Here is a 19,027-nt window from a genome sequence, read left to right as displayed (position 1 = left end):
CCTTTTTTAGGAAATGACCTGTATGTATCTGTGTGAAATCAATAAAAGGATCAAGTGCTGCATTACCTTTAGTTACTCTGATAATATTTATTTATGGTACAACAGTGGTAAAATATCGCTGTTGCTTTCGTATAAATGAAGCGGACATACCTGCGTGGCCGCGATCTAATCTTGTTTACATAAAGTAAACCTGCTCCCGAGCAGGTTTACGCTTACGGCTCTGTTGCTATGGCAGCAAGTCCCGGATGAGCTTCGGGGAACCGAACGATCCAAGATCACGCGAAATCGTCAACAATCAAATCCAGCTAACCTACTTAGCGAGGTACGAAGAACAGGCCCCAGGTCCAAGAAGGTAAAACTGAATTTGTTGAGATCTCGTGTTACATAAATAAAAGTTGTAAAACTAGTTCTTCGTCTCTCTATAAATGTCTTTGGTTGTGTTGAGCTGAGGTTTGGAATTAGAACGCAGTAAAATAGCCCTTTAAGACTTAATAGAAAATATTAAGGGGCTACATGTGCACAGAAACCAGAGCGTCCCGGGTTTACTGGCATCATACTGATTATTAATGGGAAGAGGAAGGAAGTGTGATTAGTTTAACAGCTTGACTTCTGTCTTCTACTTACTGAACTGATCACTGAAAAACATTACCGTTAAAAGACAGCACCTTTCTCTATGGTAAGTCGAGGTTCATGTTTTAATGTAGTTATTTGATCGATTTTTTTTACAGTAAAATGCAATAACTCAATTTTTTACTGATGTAATTTTCTTTGAAGTAGCAGAGAAAGATGAGAGGAGCAGCCATGAGTGTAACTGCAGCAGCAGTGAGTGGATTTGTTGGACTGCTTCTCACTGTGTCAGGTACTGAATACCTAAATTTTACAACAAAGGCTAAGCGAGTTACATTTACTTTAAAAGTTTACAAATATGATGTTTAAAATTATTGTGTTCATTAAAGAGGGATATTATTGTGCCAATGAACTGGTCTCCACAGATAAAGATTTTCACATATTCAGCATCTCTCATTAGCTTTATAAATACATAGACATGTAGACATAGGACTGTTTGATATAACTTTCTGTGGGTCTGATAGTAGTTTATCTGAAGGATTCAGTGATGAGTGTCTGTACTAAAAAAGGGAACCAAACCTCATAAATTAATTTTCATAACTTTCCATTCTGTATTTAGCTACTTGTAAATGAGCCGTTGGAGACCTACGAATACAGCAACAGGAGCATGAAGCACTTCTGTTTTATGTAAAACTCATCATCAGACTCATTAGAGAGAAGAGAAGTAAAAGATGAACATCTGGGACTCACAAAAACAGCGTTTAGGTTACAAAGTCCTATTTATCTCCTCCTGCAGGCTTGCAGTCTCTTTGTTCACTATAGCTTAATACATGAAGAAATCCCAACTCATGAACATAAAGTGTGACAGTGTGATGAAAAAGAGAGAGCTCTACTTTCATAGTAACACATCTTTTTTGGTTTCCATGTTTTCTTAGAATAAAGAAACCTTATACAAGTGTTTCCATTATTAATGTCACTGTGATTGTGTCTGTAGTGTCTGATGTGCTCTGTGTTACAGCGGTACTGGGTCAGACTGGTTGGTCAGTGACTTACACTTCCACTCACATCTGCGCATTAAAAGGATCAACAGTGGACATAGGCTGCAGCTACAGTTACCCAAACAATAGGAACCGTGGAATCATGGTTCAGGAAAGATTTTGGTTTATTAGAAATGAGTATTATGGGCCAGTGGATTTGAGAACAGACCCAGACTACACAGGGCGGGTTGAGCACCAGTTTCATGAGAAGGACTGCACTCTGAGGATCACAGACCTGAGAGAGAGTGACTCAGCTGAGTACAAGTTCAGATTCATGACAAACCAGTATGGTGGAAGTTATACTGGCTCACCTGGAGTCACTTTGACTGTCACAGGTAAGATTTTCATTGAAAATAAATATTGTGTTTGTCTTTCAGTCACTTGCTTTTAGCCATGTTGCTTACATTCAACCTGCTCTGAAGGTTTGTTTTTCCGTGTTCATTCACTTTGATGGTTTAGTTAAAATGAAGACGATTTGTTCTTTCCTTCCATATTCAGACCTGCAGGTGAAGAGAAGAAAATCATCAGCCCACACAGAGCTGCAGTGTCACAGCAGCTGTGATGTAATTGATCCTCCATCATATGTTTGGTACAAAAATGGACAGAAAATAGAGGAAGAAACATCTCTGCGAGTCTCTGTTGGAGGTGATGACAGCAGCTATTCCTGTGCTGTTAAAGGACATGAGGGTTACCGCTCTGCTGCAGTGTGTGAGTTTACTCCACAGTGTCACTATGAAATGTCATGTAACATGTGAAATAAAATCTTCAATATTAGGGGAAAAAAAATCACAATTTAAAGATTTTCATCTCCTCCAGATGATCCAAAGCTTCCCTCTGTGTCAGTGAGTCCCTCTGCTGAGATAGTGGAGGGCAGTTCAGTGACTCTGACCTGTAGCAGTGATGCTAACCCAGCAGCTAGTTACACCTGGTACAAGGAGGATGGTCAAACACCTCTGAGTAAGGAGTGGTGGCTCTCCTTCAGCTCCATCCAGCCCTCTGACTCTGGACAGTATTACTGTACTGCTGAGAATGACCTGGGGAAGAGGACATCTGAATCCATCTTTATTGATGTGAAATGTGAGTGAATCTGCTTCAGTAATAGGTTTTCTTAAATGCATTCATTACCTTTCAAATGTCCTTAGTCCTTTTGTTTCTTCTATATTTCTCATTCACTCACACTGTGCCTAATAATCTGGCACTGTTTAATCTGTAGGAGGGATCTTATCAACAAATGTCTGTGTTGTTCTAACTTTTCCTGACAGACAACAAAACATTCACCAAGAACACAAAAAAGAAACCATTATTTCTACTTACTACTTACTACTTGTTTTGAAATCTGTCATCAGTGATCTACACATAACACAGGAACAACAACTATAACTATATCACTGGGTGTGAATAACAGAAAAAATAGAATTTAACTGCAATAGATTCATTCTTTAAAAAAAAAAAAAAACAAGACTCCATATTCTAAAATGGTGCTGCACTCAGGTATGCACCACAAGTCATAAAAAAATATATTTTCTTTTATAGAAACGGAAATATAGAGAGAGACTGTTAAAATGATATGGATTTTTGGCTGGAGAGTAGAATTTAAATTTGAAGGAGTCTTCACACAGTACTACATATCCCTACAACTCACATCGGTAAACACACACACACACACACTGATATTTGGTTATCTTGTTAATTTTAATAAATCTTGATATCTCCTCCAGATGCTCCAAAGCCTCCCTCTGTGTCAGTGCGTCCCTCTGGTGAAATCAAGGAGGGCACTTCAGTCACTCTGACCTGTAGCAGTGAAGCTAACCCAGCAGCTACGTATGTCTGGTACAAGATAAATGGAAGAACACCTCTCAGTAAAGAACGGCAGCTCTTCTTCAGCTCCATCCAGCCCTCTGACTCTGGACAGTATTACTGTATAGCTGCTAATACAGTGGGAAGTAGGACATCTGAATATGTTTCTATTAATGTGAAATGTGAGTGGTAATAATTTCATATATTTCACCCATCACACTTCTGTCTTTCATAGTGAGATGTTTTTTTTCTGTCCTTTTAAATATTTTTTAACATGAAGATTAATTTGAGATTGAAATACTAGACTTTCCGATGTTACATTATGTCAATATTTTATCATTTTCCCAAAATACTAAATGATTGTATAAATATATTTTCTTTTCCAGATGCTCCAAAGTTTGTGTCAGTGATGGTGAGCCCTTCTAATGAATTCAGGGAGGGCGGATCATTGACTCTGACCTGTAGCAGTGATGCTAATCCAGCAGCTCAATACTCCTGGTACAAGAAGAATGGACAAAAACCTCTCAGTAATGAACAGCAGCTCTCCTTCAGCTCCATCCAGCCCTCTGACTCTGGAGAGTATTACTGTAGAGCTCAGAACAAAGTGGGGAGGAAGAAATCTGAATATACCTCCATTGATGTCAAATGTAGGTGAACAAGTTTACCGTTTTACTCGATCACTTGCTTGTTTCCGATGCTATCCAATATAGATTTTGGGCCCCATCTCAAGATTTCCAGAATCTTTTGATGATATCATGTACTGCAGATGATCATGTATTGAAAGTCTTCACAATTTTACATTGAGGAACATTTTTCTGAAGTTGTTCCACAATTTACAGATAAGATTTTTTGTACCCAACCAAGCTAATTTTTTTTTTACCATTATTCTTTTCTTAAAATGATACTTTTTCCTCAGACATTTGATCTTTTCTCTATGCTCTATTTTGAAACATAACATAAGATTATGAGATTATCAAATCAGTGTCCCCACTGACACTTTAGGTAATAGGGTTATGTAAATATAGTGTAAACATTAAATCGATTGGCTGATGAAGTCATGATGTGGCTGAGAACACATCTCTGCTAGCACCATCCAGATCTCCTCACTGAGAAGCTCCTGTAGCATTAGATTCATTGAGTTGTTTGATTTGATCAATAATTCAACCTTTGAAGGAACTAATAACATGCTTTTGTCTCCCTGTGTTTCCTGCAGATGCTCCAAAGCCTCCCTCTGTGTCAGTGAGTCCGTCTGGTGAAATCACAGAGGGCACTGCAGTGACTCTGACCTGTAGCAGTGATGCTAACCCAGCAGCTACGTATGTCTGGTACAAGAAGAACAGCCAACCACTCAGCAAAAACCCACAGCTCATCTTCAGCTCCATCCAGTCCTCTGACTCTGGACAGTATTACTGTAGAGCTGTGAACAAGCTGGGGTCAAAACTTAAATCCATCACTATTGATGTGAAATGTGAGTGAAACTATGTATAGGCTATAGTAAGTGAAAATATGTATAATATCATCTTTCTTCTCCTCTGTCTATTTCATGATTACAGTCTGCAGTGACATTTATCACAGGTCAGACAGAGGAGAGCACGGCAGTGATTCTGCTGGTGATTTAATAATAATAACTCTTAAAGGAAATTCAAGGCTGCATGAGGTTTTAAAAACATGCATATTGCTCAACTTCTCTTCATTACTGAGAAAGTTTACATTTTAAACTGATGATACTGTAAGAACGTTTTATGCCAAGCTTGAAAAGTGGTTAAAAATGTATGGATAGATGATCTAGCCCTGCGAGAGGTTTAAAAGCTGTTCAGGGTGTATTGACGAGTGTGAGAAAATAGATGATAGTGACAATGACTTAGATGAGAATAACAACATCCAAGCATTGGCAGAAAAACACAAAGTTCCAGAAAAATTCTCAATGAAATGAACCTTTTGAGACTGGACAGAGTGTCACACCTTCATATTCTGCTGGTGTGAATGTTAATAACAGCAAACATGCTCATTTTACTGAAAGAACAGACAGTTGTGGAGTTAACAATAATAAACTGTCATTTGATCAGCTTATATTGTGTCTGAGGATGTTGAACTCCAGAACTCGACACTTACAGACTTGTTTGATGTGGTCAAAAATTCAAACATTGAGGTTTTTGATTTGGTCAAGTTTTCAGCCTTTGAAGGAAATAATACCATGTATTTATTTCCCTTTGTTTTCTCCTCCAGATGCTCCAAAGCCTCCCTCTGTGTCACTGAGTCCGTCTGGTGAAATCAAGGAGAACATTTCAGTGACTCTGACCTGTAGCAGTGATGCTAACCCAGCAGCTGGTTACACCTGGTACAAGGCAAACAATCGAACACCTCTCAGTACAGATTCACAGCTCTCCTTCAACTCCGTCCAGTCCGCCGACTCTGGAGAGTATTACTGTACAGCTGAGAACAGGCTGGGAGCATCAACACCTAAAAAACTTTCCGTTGATGTGAAATGTGAGTAAAACTGGTTGTTTCTTTAAGCTGATTACTCAGCGTTTGTTAACATTAACAGTCAGCTGCTACAGATCAATGAGCAGCTGCACTGGATGATGTAAAGGATGTATCATTTAGTAGCTCAGACTATGCTGTTAAACTGTGCTATATAAAAGTTCAAATACACAGTTACAAATGTTTTTTCCTCCAGATGCTCCAAAACTTCCCTCTGTGTCAGTGAGTCCCTCTGCTGATATAGTGGAGGGCAGTTCAGTCACTCTGACCTGTAGCAGTGATGCTAACCCAGCAGCTAAATACACCTGGTACAAGGAGGATGAAGACTCACCAAAAGCATCAGGACAGAACTTCACCATCACTGACATCACACCTGAACACAGTGGGAGTTATTCCTGTGTGGCCCAGAACAACAGAGGACATCATTACTCCACCTTACAGCTGACTGTTGCATCAAGTAAGTGAAACCAGAAATGTTGATTAAACACTGAAAGTTATAACTCACCATCTGGACCTGGTGTGCCTTCCATTCAAAGGGCACTGCTCTTGTTAAATTATTTCTGTTTGGGGGAAACTATACTGTTCTCTGTTTGTGTATGTGAGTCATAAGCGACACATGTAGTTGTCTCATGCAGCTTTCTATTTTTAATCAGACTGGGGATTTTTGGTTTGCTTAAGTTTAAGTAATTAAGTGAGATTAAGTTTTATAAAGCCATTGACTTACAGTGGTGATGTCTAAAATTGGGGTCACACCCTTAACTCTAAATGATTTGACCACTTTTCTTTGTTAGGAGCATGGAAACCAACAGTTATATCAGGAGTCTCTGCTATTCTCCTGGCTCTCCTACTCGTCTCTGTCATCCTATGGATCATGTGAGCAGATGCTAAGTGTCATTTATTGTGTAGTTGAGTTTGTAATATCAGTGCACTTAGCACTTTGAACTAACCATTAAAAATGAATTATCCTGACCAGAAAAAAGAGATCCCCCAAGCAACAACAGCCTGAGCCTGGAGAGAGACCGGACACTATTGAACAGGTGAGAGGAGAGAGGAGGTGAACTATGTTGGTACAAAAGAAACAAAAACACATTCTAGCATTAAAGTGCAGCACTCCAACAAAAAAAAGACAAAAAAAAAAAGTTCTCTCTACTCTTCTTTGTAGTCAAAGTTAAAGCACTGATTTTAATCTTTTATGAATTGTACATTTCTTATGTCTACAGCTGCAATCTGCAGATGGCGAAGTCGTCTATACTGCTCTCCGCTTTGTCAAACACAAGGCAAATACGGTCCAAGCCAACATCAGACCAGCCCAGGCCAAAAAACACAAGGAAGAAGACGAGAGGGTCGTCTACTCCGCTGTCACTTTCAGAAGTGCTAGTACTTCCCCTAGGTCAGTGGCTTCTCGTGTGTTTACAGAAATAAAACAACTTAATTCAGTCTGTTTTGAGCTTTTTGTGATATCTGTTCAGCAGAATCCAGACCACAACTCCAGAAGATGCAGAGGATCCAGCTGCTCTGTACAGCACAGTCAACAGACTTCCCAGACATGGAAAACCATCTCTCTAGCAGACTTTTTATCCACGGTAATGTTTTAAAATCTTTATGAAGTCCTAAGTATGCATCCAGCACTCCTGAATACAGTTACATCAAAGACAATTTTAAATTTGACTGACCTTTTTGAGTTCTCTCTCCAACTTCTTCACACAGATGTCATAACTAACCTGTATGAAATTGAGCAGCATTGTGTTTAAGGTCATTTCTATCATTTTATGGGCACTTTTCCATTGTCACAAGAATCGCTACTCTTCCTGAGTTATTGGTCAGATATTAATGAAACATATACATGTTACAGTAACTTATTAATAGTGATGACTCTTGATCCAGATGTGCTAATGACATAATTAATAATATTTTCTTGTTTCTTTTGTTTCCCTGTGCTCTGGATTATTTTGGTTTTTACTGTAATTATTCAACACCAAAAATGATTGTAATTTTTTTTCTTTTACCCGTATGTAAAATACTTTCTGTGATGTATTAATACATCACTAACTTCACAATTATTAGCAATAAGGAGCCACTTAATCAAAAATATACTTATAGGTCCCTCTAAATGTATTTCCTAACATTATTTTTGTTTTGTTTTTGGCAGCAAAGAATAAAGCCTCTGTCCCTGCCTCACCCCTCCTTATTTCATGATTTGGTTTGTAAGATTCTAAGATATATTGCAATTCTCTGTACATGGGCCTCCAATTCTGTCTCCTCCAGCGTTTGCAATTAGTTCAAAAATGCCTCAACACACCTCTTAACTGGCACCAGAAGGCATGATCACATCACCCCAGTTGTAGCCAATCTACACTGGCTCCCTGTTAAATACCGTATCGTTTTTAAAATCTTTCTGTATACTTTTAAATTTTTAAATAACCTGGTGCCCAGTTACCTAACAGACCTTCTTGGCGTGTATAACCCCAAGAGAGCACTCAGATCCTCTAACCAACTGCTCTTAGTGCAACAAAGGCCCTGACGAAAGACCAGAGGGGACCAAGCTTTTGCAATTGCAGCACCCAAACTCTGGAACAATCTTCCTATCGATGTTCGCATGTCAGATTCCATTCAATCGTTTAAATCACACTTAAAAACTCACCTTTTGAAGCAAATTAGACTTCCACCTGGGCCCTATTTCAGGAAGCCGGTTTAGTGCAAACTCTGAGTAAGTATACCCTGAGTTAACGAAAACTCTGGGTTTTCGGTTTCACAAAGCGAGTTTAGATTAATTCTGAGTGAGTTACTATGACGACACACTCCGTGAAGCTAACCTGCCCCCTAGCAGGTTTACTTCAACTAACCCTGACCTTCTCCGCCTCTTTGTCAGAAACCTGACTGTAGGAAGTGTCAGACATGGCGTGCCCCTTCCTTGAAGAGCCAGTAGATGTTGAAGCCCAAATTCTCCGCAGAGCTCTCCGCCGGGAGAGAGTGATTAGAGCGCGTTCGGACATTTTATCATTTCCTGATGATTTTCTGTGTGAACGTTACCGTTTTTCAGCACAATCTATAATTCATTTGAATAACATCCTCAGGCCTAATATTGCTCATGTGACACATCGCGGACATCCTCTCAGTTCTGTACATATTATTTGTATTGCACTTCGGTTTTTTGCAAACGAGAGCTTTCTGTATAATATTGGTGACGCTGAGCACGTTTCCAAGGCTACCGTCTGTCGGGCAGTCAGGAATGTTACAGTTGCACTGAAACGTCTCCTGTACTCGTTTGTGGTGTTCCCCGGTCATAGACCCACAAGATTTATCAAAGAGGGATGCCACAAAATTGCAGGTATCAGGATGAACGAAACTTAATTCATGATGTGGTGATACTTGAACTACTACTTAAATTTTACATTTATTCCCACGGTTCCCAGGCGTGATTGGCTGTATAGATGGCACTCACATTCCAATCATTGCTCCTTCAGTAAATGAAGGAGACTATGTGAACAGGAAGTCTTTCCACAGCATTAATGTACAGGTACATAGTTCCCTGTAGCATTTCAAACTAACAAATTATTTCATTATAGTAATGGATGCTAATTTGTGTTCTCTGCACTGTGAAGATCATATGTGATGCTGCCAACATTATCACAAATGTGGAAGCCAACTGCTCAGCCTCTGTGAGTGGTGGTGGTGGAGGACCCCCACCTGTTTTTCGGGCCTCCGCTTTTTTTCTGTTGGCTATAACGGGTCACATTTGAGCATACAGAGTAAGCAAATATGTACTTGTAATGTGCTCAGATAATTTCAATAAGTGCTTACAGAGGGGAAATTAATGTAGCCTCTAACTGCAATTAATTTACATCGGACAAACAGACCAAGCACTATGGCTCATAATACAATTACACCTTACCTGTTTGGACTATATTTTTATATTTCATTTTTACTTGCTGCCAGGAACGTTTGGGGCCTGTTGGGTTGCACCTGCGCTCACATCACATCACAAAATCAAATGTATAAAATAAAAAATAAAATAAAATAAAATAACGTGTTAAATGGGTGGAAATCCCTCGATCAATGTTTATATTAACACTCACGCATTGACTCTGTCGGCTATGTTTTGCCATGCATGCTCCCTTTCTTTTGCAGCTGAGGCTGTGTTACTTTTTTTCCGCGGAATTTGCATGTTATCGGCATATGCTGCCATCAGAATTTCGGCCTCAAGCGCTGTAAAATGCATTGACCGCGCCTTCTTTCCCTCCGTCTCCATGGTGACTCGCTTAATCTGTGCTCCACTAATCAGGGCTTTATGTATCCTCGTGCGCGCGCTTAACTTGGGGTTAAAGCAACTCCGCGTTGACTGAACTAATTGTTATCAGCCTTTCTGAAACCGAATATTCCGAGTTGGACAGTTCGGGGTTACTCAACCCTGAGTATCGTTTTTCACTCTGAGTTTTCTAAACCGGCTTCCTGAAATAGGGCCCTGGTCTGCAGTTGTGCTATGTAACTGTAACTATAACTGTTTTTAATTGTTTTTAACTGTTTTTGTTGCCTTTGTTGTAATCTGCTTTGCTACCTTGTGTGAAGCACTTTGTCCTTTTTAAATGTGCTATACAAATTAAATATTGATTGACTGATTATTGATTGATGTCTCTGTTAAAGGTGAAATCTGGGTTTAAAAAACTGACAGACAGTTGGAAATTAAACTCTGAAATCCATATAAAAGAAACTTCTTGAGTTTCCCAGTATTAGTTATATTACTTCATTTCAGACTGAAAAATAATGTGTTTGTGTTGCTTTAGCCAACATGCATCAGCTATATCCAAAAGTCTACAGAAAAGCCTGCCTCTCTCCGTTTACCTTTGAGCTGCTGTGTACAGATTTGAGCCTTTGTCAAACACTCTGAGTTTATTAATGAATTCTTAGAAAAACAGAGTCAGGTTAGAATTTAATACTGCTTCACCTCACCTTAAAATGCTTCACTGCAGCAGTTTGATCATGAAGGCAATTTTTGAGCTGTCAAAAGAATATATCTGGCTCTCATGCTGAAACACTAGAGAGCAGCAAAATTCAGTTTCTTGAAGTGGAATGGCAGAAAGGATCATAATTTGTTAGACTCCTCTCAGGAACCATGTTTGAAATCATGCTTCAGATTTTCTTTTTTTTATAAAGCTTACATCAGTATCAGGTGAACAATCCCATAGCTACCCAGCTATGGGTTGAGTGGGGTCTTCGTCAGGTAATGCTGCTTTGTTAGTCGAGTAGTTATTTTCAACTACACCCATTTTCAGGTTTCATCACTCATTTAATTTAGTGGATTTTAATTATGGCTTTCCTGAAACACCCAAGGAATACGTGTGTTCTTCCAGACTAAAGAATTATTTACTTATTACCAAATCTCTAAACTACTATGGATCAACTCACTGAAATAAAAAAATATAAAAAACAATTTAAAAAACACCATAAAATCCTCAAAAAGCTCAGTCTGTCATAGAAAATGGAATCTGGCCTGAAAAGTTTCACATCTTCTCTTGAAATATAATAATAAGATGTCTATGGCATTTCTGTATTATAAATATGTGAACAGTCTACAGTAGTAGTATAGTATACAGTCCACATTTATACCATTCCCCAACTCCCACAAAGGGAGTGGAGCAGTTGTTTTTTGGGGATCCCTTTAGTATAATGGGTTCTCTGTGGTGGAGCCCATATATGTTGCCCACAGGATTACCTTTTGTGGGCCCATAAAGACAAAATCGGTATGGATCCTACATGGGCCCCACTGTCAGTCTATGCAATATAAAGTACTTTGAAAATGCCTTTCCTTGTGATAAATAAAAGTTGTAAAACTGAGAATTTCTCTTTCTCTCTAAAAGTGGCCTTGGTGAGCTGTGGTTTGGCATTAGAACACCACAAATTATTCCCTCAAGACTTTATAGGAAATATTAAGAGTGCTGTATATGGATTGGAAAACCACAGCAGTCCCAGATGTACTGACTTCATTCCCAATAATAACTCGAAGAGGAAGGAAGTGTGCTTGGTCTAATAGCTACAGTTCTGCCTTCTGCTTACTGAACTGATCATATGAGAACATTGTCATTAGAAGACAACATCTTTCTCTATGGTAAGAAGACTTTGTTTACATTCTTATTTTATTGCACAGTGAAATGCACTAACTCAATTCTTTACTGATGTAATTTTCTTTGAAATCACACAGAGAGATGAGAGGAGCAGCCATGAGTGTAACTGCAGCAGCATTGAGTGGATTTATTGTCCTGCTTCTCACTGTGCCAGGTACTGAATACCTAACCTCTACAATGAAGGGCCTTTTCAGATGAAACTAAAAGAGATATATTTAAAAAATTACAAATGCATCACTTCCCATTACCATGCATTCTTTATTGAGTTATATTATTGTTTTGGTAATAAGATTTGGTAAAAATGTTGACATATTCAGCAACTTTCAGTCTTTTAAGAAGGATAGACATGGATAGGACTGTTTGAAATGTGCAGCACAACATCTGGGTCTGGGTCTAGTTTATCCGAAGGAAACTGACTCTGCACGAGAAAAAGAAAAAAAAAAGGAAAAGGAAAAAAAGGAACCAAACCTCATCACTGCATTTTCATAACTTTCTATTCTGTGTTGGTTACTAGCAAATCAGCCCTTAGAGACCAAAAAATACACTATAAAAAGTTTGTAAAAACAACAACAACAAAAAACAACAACCAATAACTGCCACTTGGATACCAAAAATAGTAAAATAAAATAAAGGAAATTTACCATCACATTAAAATCTTTTTCTGCATGAAAATACAGACAATGGTAAATTAAAATGCAGTTGTTTTGCAGGCAACTGCTGTTGAGATTTGGCTTTGCATAAATAAAATTGAAATTAAAATTGAATTCCATTTTAGCTTTGCATTTACATTAAATCTTGCAGATTCTTATAAAAAATTAAATATTAAATTAAAAAACTTGATTTACCTAATAGCATGGTCAAACTGTCTGATAAAATGAATGAGACTTATAATTGCAGAAAAGTACTGTTATTAGTGGGGGTTTTATAATGTAATTTGATGTGAAAAGTCTTTTTTTTTTATTAATGTAATAAAATAGTGCAATACAATTGGTAATAGAGATTTAGTGACAAAGTGGCATAAAGCCACTGTGGTATAATCCATAAAACCCTGTAACCTGCAGTGGTCTCCCTGTGTAAAGTTAATTTTCATCCTATGTCTCTGCTCATAAAATGAAATACTGTTGAGGTTCGACCTACACCCCTTGTTCAGAACTAAAATACAAAATCTGATTGGTGCTGATTTAACCCTTTCACTTTTTAATATATAAAAAAGTAATTCCAAAAATATTTTGATACTGTTAGTGTTAGACACTTTATTTTAAGTACAAACAATAATTTAAGGAATCTAACATTTACATAACAATCAATAAATATGACGATCTCTTAAGAATAACAAAACAGAATTTACGTTTCTGTTTTTATTACTTTTTATTATTTTTATTATTATTACCAATTTTGGTAATATAAATGCACCACTTGTGAAATGACCATATACCTGTTGACAGTTTAATAAAAGTCGCAGATGTTATGTACTCACTTAAAAAACTGTGCACTCATTTGTAAAAAGTTTCCCCACCATTTTTAAAACTTTAATTACACAACATGTAAAGAAATGAATAAATCCATGTAAACTTACAAAATCTATATTTATTTTACTTTAATTTTTTAGTGTCACTTTAAATCTGTGCACCAAATTTTAAATATGGATTTACAGCAGTAAACTGCATTTAGCTGTTTTACGTTTTCAATAAACATGGAACGTATGCAAAGTTGTAAATTTAGTAATAAATAAATAAATACAAATAAAAATCATGTTTAATTGCAGCCACAGGTTTCTGAGTTTATTTACATTAGGCGTGTTAATGTATTTATATTTTTTACATCTGCATTGTTTACAGTGTACAGCAGCAGCCAGGCATGCAGAACTTCTGTTCTGCATTTTTATGAACTGCTCTGTCAGACTCACAGTCTCATTAGAGAGAAAACAGTATCAGATGAAATGTTTTTGACTAACTTAGGTTAAAAAATCCTATTTGTCAATTAACATTACGTTTACTCTTGTAATTCCTTTGTTCACTACAGCTTAACAATTTAATCATAAATAATAATGCTATTTAAAAAAGGAAGGAACGCTCTGCTTTTATAATAACATGCAAAGCTTTTTTATTATTTATGTTGCTTTTCATGTTAAAGAAAATGTAAACAAATGTTTTCATTATTAATGCAACTGTGATTGTGTCTGTAGTGTCTGATGTGCTCTGTGTTACAGCGGTACTGGGTCAGACTGGTTGGTCAGTGACTTACACTTCCACTCACATCTGCGCATTAAAAGGATCAACAGTGGACATAGGCTGCAGCTACAGTTACCCAAACAATAGGAACCGTGGAATTATGTTTCGGGAAAGATTATGGTTTATTAGAAATGAGTATTATGGGCCAGTGGATTTGAGAACAGACCCAGACTACACAGGGCGGGTTGAGCACCAGTTTCATGAGAAGGACTGCACTCTGAGGATCACAGACCTGAGAGAGAGTGACTCAGCTGAGTACAAGTTCAGATTCATGACAAACCAGTATGGTGGAAGTTATACTGGCTCACCTGGAGTCACTTTGACTGTCACAGGTAAGATTTTCATTGAAAATAAATATTGTGTTTGTCTTTCAGTCACTTGCTTTTAGCCATGTTGCTTACATTCAACCTGCTCTGAAGGTTTGTTTTTCCGTGTTCATTCACTTTGATGGTTTAGTTAAAATGAAGACGATTTGTTCTTTCCTTCCATATTCAGACCTGCAGGTGAAGAGAAGAAAATCATCAGCCCACACAGAGCTGCAGTGTCACAGCAGCTGTGATGTAATTGATCCTCCATCATATGTTTGGTACAAAAATGGACAGAAAATAGAGGAAGAAACATCTCTGCGAGTCTCTGTTGGAGGTGATGACAGCAGCTATTCCTGTGCTGTTAAAGGACATGAGGGTTACCGCTCTGCTGCAGTGTGTGAGTTTACTCCACAGTGTCACTATGAAATGTCATGTAACATGTGAAATAAAACCTTCAATATTAGGGGGAAAAAAATCACAATTTAAAGATTTCCATCTCCTCCAGATGTTCCAAAGCTTCCCTCTGTGTCAGTGAGTCCCTCTGCTGAGATAGTGGAGGGCAGTTCAGTGACTCTGACCTGTAGCAGTGATGCTAACCCAGCAGCTAATTACACCTGGTACAAGGAGGATGGTCAAACACCTCTGAGTAAGGAGTGGTGGCTCTCCTTCAGCTCCATCCAGCCCTCTGACTCTGGACAGTATTACTGTACAGCTGAGAATGACCTGGGGAAGAGGACATCTGAATCTGTTTTAATCGACGTGAAATGTCAGTAAATCAACTTTAATAACATTAATTTCTCTTGAACAGTTTCACTTCCTTCCTTATGTCATTATTTGTTGCATATTTAACATTTCCCTAGTTAAAGTGCAGTGATGTCTAAACTAACTGTAAAATATGTCAATAATTCTTCTGAAGCATTAGGTAACTGTATTTTATGCAAATGTCTATATTGTTTAAACTTTTTTTGACAGCAACAAAAAAGCACCAAGAACACAAAAAACTTTTTACTGTTTATTGACATCACTGTGATGTTCCTGTGTTGTATAATCTGTCATCAGTGATCTACACCTCACATACAGGAATGACGACTACATAACAACATCATTTTACATAATTTTGTAAGGACTCACAATAACCATGATGGGGTCTGCTCATGTATCCCGACAACATACAGACAGCCACAATACTTATATTCAGTGTTCTTATTAACATTAATTGATTTTGATAATATCGCCTGCAGATGCTCCAAAGCCTCCCTCTGTGTCAGTGCGTCCTTCTGGTGAAATCAAAGAGGGCGGATCAGTGACTCTGACCTGTAGCAGTGAAGCTAACCCAGCAGCTACGTATGTCTGGTACAAGATAAGTGGAAGAACACCTCTTAGTGAAGAACGACAGCTTGTCTTCAGATCCATCCAGCCCTCTGACTCTGGACAGTATTACTGTATAGCTGTTAATAAATTAGGGAGGAGGACATCTGAATATATTTCTATTGATGGGAAATGTGAGTGGAACAATTTTTATACATTTTTCTCAAATCCACCAAAAACTTCTCTCTATGATAGTGAGATTTTTCTCTTCTTTTCAAGATTGTATTTACTTATTATTTTCTCTTTTTAAAAATGTTATTTTTCTTTTTCATGTACTGCATCAGATGTCATAAGTCTTTGAGTGATGACTAGTAAATCTGCAATCTTATACTGTACCTCTGATGTAAAATTTGATAATAAAACACTAGAGTTCCAGTTGTTAAAATCTTTTTAATTCCACATCATTTGCCCAATGGTGGTTTGTCTCGCAGATGCTCCAAAGTTTGTGTCAGTGATGGTGAGCCCTTCTAATGAATTCAGGGAGGGCGGATCAGTGACTCTGACCTGTAGCAGTGATGCTAATCCAGCAGCTCAATACTCCTGGTACAAGAAGAATGGACAAAAGCCTCTCAGTAGTGAACAGCAGCTCTCCTTCAACTCCATTCAGCCATCTGACTCTGGAGAGTATTACTGTACAGCTCAGAACAAAGTGGGGAGGAAGAAATCTGAATATACCTCCATTGATGTCAAATGTGGGTGAACAAGTTTCCAAAAATGTATTCATGTATTTTGAAAAAATATTTGTCCTCAAACATCTGCTTTGTTCTTCTCTCTCCACTTCATAATTCATTTCAGCTGCTGTCGATCCCTGAACTGCTCCATTTCTTCTATGTTTATATGCAACATCTTTGTGAAATCGTTTTATGTCTTAATTTTAAAGGATATATTTGCATATATCCTTTAAAATTAAGACATAAAACGATTTCACATGTCAGCCGATCATGATCATTGACTTCCATTTAGTTGTGAAAATGATAAATACTTTCTGTGTTGTTTGATCTGTTTAATAATTCAACCTTTGAAGGAACTAATAAACATGCTGTTGTCTGCCTGTGTTTCCTCCAGATGATCCAAAGCTTCCCTCTGTGTCAGTGAGTCCTTCTGGTGAAATCAAGGAGGGCACTGGAGTGACTCTGACCTGTAGCAGTGATGCTAACCCAGCAGCTCAATACTCCTGGTACAAGAAGAATGGACAAAAACCTCTCAGTAATGAACAGCAGCTCTCCTTCAGCTCCATCCAGTCCTCTGACTCTGGACAGTATTACTGTAGAGCTGTGAACAAGCTGGGGTCAAAACTTAAATCCATCGCTATTGATGTGAAATGTAAGTCAAATAATTTTCACAAAAATGTCTGTAAATATTTCTACATGCTTGTCTATAATATCATTTTTCTTCTGGTCTGTCTGCTTCATGTTTACAGTCAGCTGCTGTTACATTTAGCACAGGTCAGATAGAGCAGAGCGCGGCTGTGACTGGTGATTCAACAGCTGCTAAAAATGAAGGGAAAGTCTAGGATCTATCAAGTTTAAAAACATATATGATCATCTGTTCTCCATCTGTAGATGATCTGTACTGAATGCCAGAAAACTGCATCTGTCAAAGATGAAACATGGTGTCCCCTGGCGGCTGGAACAGTTTCATACCACAGTGCTCTCTCTCTGTTTTACTCACAACACATACTTGAAGACCTGAACTTTACTACATAAAACTGATTTCAGTGTTTTTAACTACAGTAGCTGGTCCAGAAGATCTCCAGTATAAAGCAGTCTTTATTTAGTTTGTGTATTTTTGTTCTTCTCATTTGTTGTTTACATAATCAAACCAAACCCTGATGTATGCCTAGAAATGCAAACTAAAAGAGAAATATGTCACAAAGCCACACATGCTGTTAAGCATATTGTTTTTTCCAAGTAGAAGTAAAATTATCGAAGCTTCTGTAAAACACATCTGTCTGTGGTTTCTAGACAATCTGCAAATCTTTCCTTTACTGACACAGTGATGGTGGAAAGTTTGAACTGGCCTTCATGTTCCCAGAAATGAACTGTAATTTGATCCACTCATTCAGTCACAGTATGTCTGAGGATGACGACATTGCTGCTAACAACATCCAGAACCCTTCACTCCTGTTATTGTACACTTACACAGTTAGTTGATTTGGTCAGAAATTCAAACTACAGTTATTTTCCTGAGTTTTCTCTTCCAGATGCTCCAAAGCCTCCCTCTGTGTCAGTGAGTCCTTCTGGTGAAATCAAGGAGAACGTTTCAGTGACTCTGACCTGTAGCAGTGATGCTAACCCAGCAGCTGCATATGTCTGGTACAAGATGAACAATCAAACACCTGTCAGTACAGATTCACAGCTCTCCTTCAAGTCCATCCAGCCTGCTGACTCTGGAGAGTATTACTGTACAGCTGAGAACAGGCTGGGAACATCAACACCTACAAACATTTCTGTTGATGTGAAATGTGAGTAAAACAGCTTTTTTAGCCTTGTTTTGTTTAGAACATTTTGCCATTTATTCAGATCATAAAGTTACAATGGGACTGAGAACATCTCTCTGATAACACCATCCAAATCTCATTACTGAGAAGCTCCAGTAGCATCAGGTTCATTGAGTTGTTTGATCTGTTTAATAATTCAACCTTTGAAGGAACTAATAACATGCTTTTGTCTCCCTGTGTTTCCTCCAGACAACCCAAAGTCTCCCTCTGTGTCAGTGAGTCCATCTGGTGAAATCACAGAGGGCACTGCAGTGACTCTGACCTGTAGCAGTGATGCTAACCCAGCTGCTACGTATGTCTGGTACAAGAGGAACAGCCAACCACTCAGCAAAAACCCACAGCTCATCTTCAGCTCCATCCAGTCCTCTGACTCTGAAGAGTATTACTGTAGAGCTGTGAACAAGCTGGGGTCAAAACTTAAATCCATCACTATTGATGTGAAATGTAAGTCACACGATTTTCACAAAGACTTTCAACATTCGTCACAGGTCACTTAGTTCAGAGCCTGACTTTGAGCCAGTGATTCAATAACTGTTGATAAATAAAGGGTAATCTAGGCTCCCTGAAGTTTATAATCATGTATATTTCTTATTGTGTGGGGGAACATTCATTTACAGGC

The 19,027-nt window shown here is 38.1% G+C and overlaps 2 protein-coding genes across 2 annotated transcripts in view; both read left to right on the top strand.

The window, feature by feature from the left end:
• The first annotated feature begins 786 nt into the window (after positions 1-786).
• Positions 787-7,448, top strand: LOC146571962 (cell adhesion molecule CEACAM5-like). Its single transcript, XM_085278432.1, has 13 exons — positions 787-859; positions 1,586-1,939; positions 2,103-2,312; positions 2,421-2,681; positions 3,323-3,583; positions 3,788-4,048; positions 4,615-4,869; positions 5,628-5,888; positions 6,079-6,339; positions 6,674-6,755; positions 6,856-6,919; positions 7,103-7,272; positions 7,355-7,448. Exons 1-13 carry the CDS (start codon positions 787-789, stop codon positions 7,446-7,448), a joined length of 2,607 nt encoding a protein of 868 aa, XP_085134558.1.
• Positions 7,449-12,082: 4,634 nt separating this feature from the next.
• LOC146571961 (hemicentin-1-like) overlaps positions 12,083-19,027 on the top strand; it is a 33,933-nt gene continuing 26,988 nt past the window's right edge. The window contains exons 1-9 of the mRNA XM_085278431.1: positions 12,083-12,155; positions 14,211-14,564; positions 14,728-14,937; positions 15,046-15,306; positions 15,782-16,042; positions 16,340-16,600; positions 16,974-17,231; positions 18,112-18,372; positions 18,598-18,852. Of these exons, the coding sequence (XP_085134557.1) occupies positions 12,083-12,155; positions 14,211-14,564; positions 14,728-14,937; positions 15,046-15,306; positions 15,782-16,042; positions 16,340-16,600; positions 16,974-17,231; positions 18,112-18,372; positions 18,598-18,852 (2,194 nt within the window). The remainder of the gene's footprint in view (positions 12,156-14,210; positions 14,565-14,727; positions 14,938-15,045; positions 15,307-15,781; positions 16,043-16,339; positions 16,601-16,973; positions 17,232-18,111; positions 18,373-18,597; positions 18,853-19,027) is intronic.

This window comes from Mchenga conophoros, linkage group LG6 (assembly GCF_057382185.1).
Source record: "Mchenga conophoros isolate Kocher_MC1m ecotype Shallow Benthic linkage group LG6, M_conophoros_male_GT1.1, whole genome shotgun sequence".
Lineage (NCBI taxonomy): Eukaryota > Metazoa > Chordata > Actinopteri > Cichliformes > Cichlidae > Mchenga > Mchenga conophoros.
The sequence above is the reverse complement of the archived record's forward strand: the minus strand, read 5'-3'. Positions and strand labels throughout refer to the sequence as shown.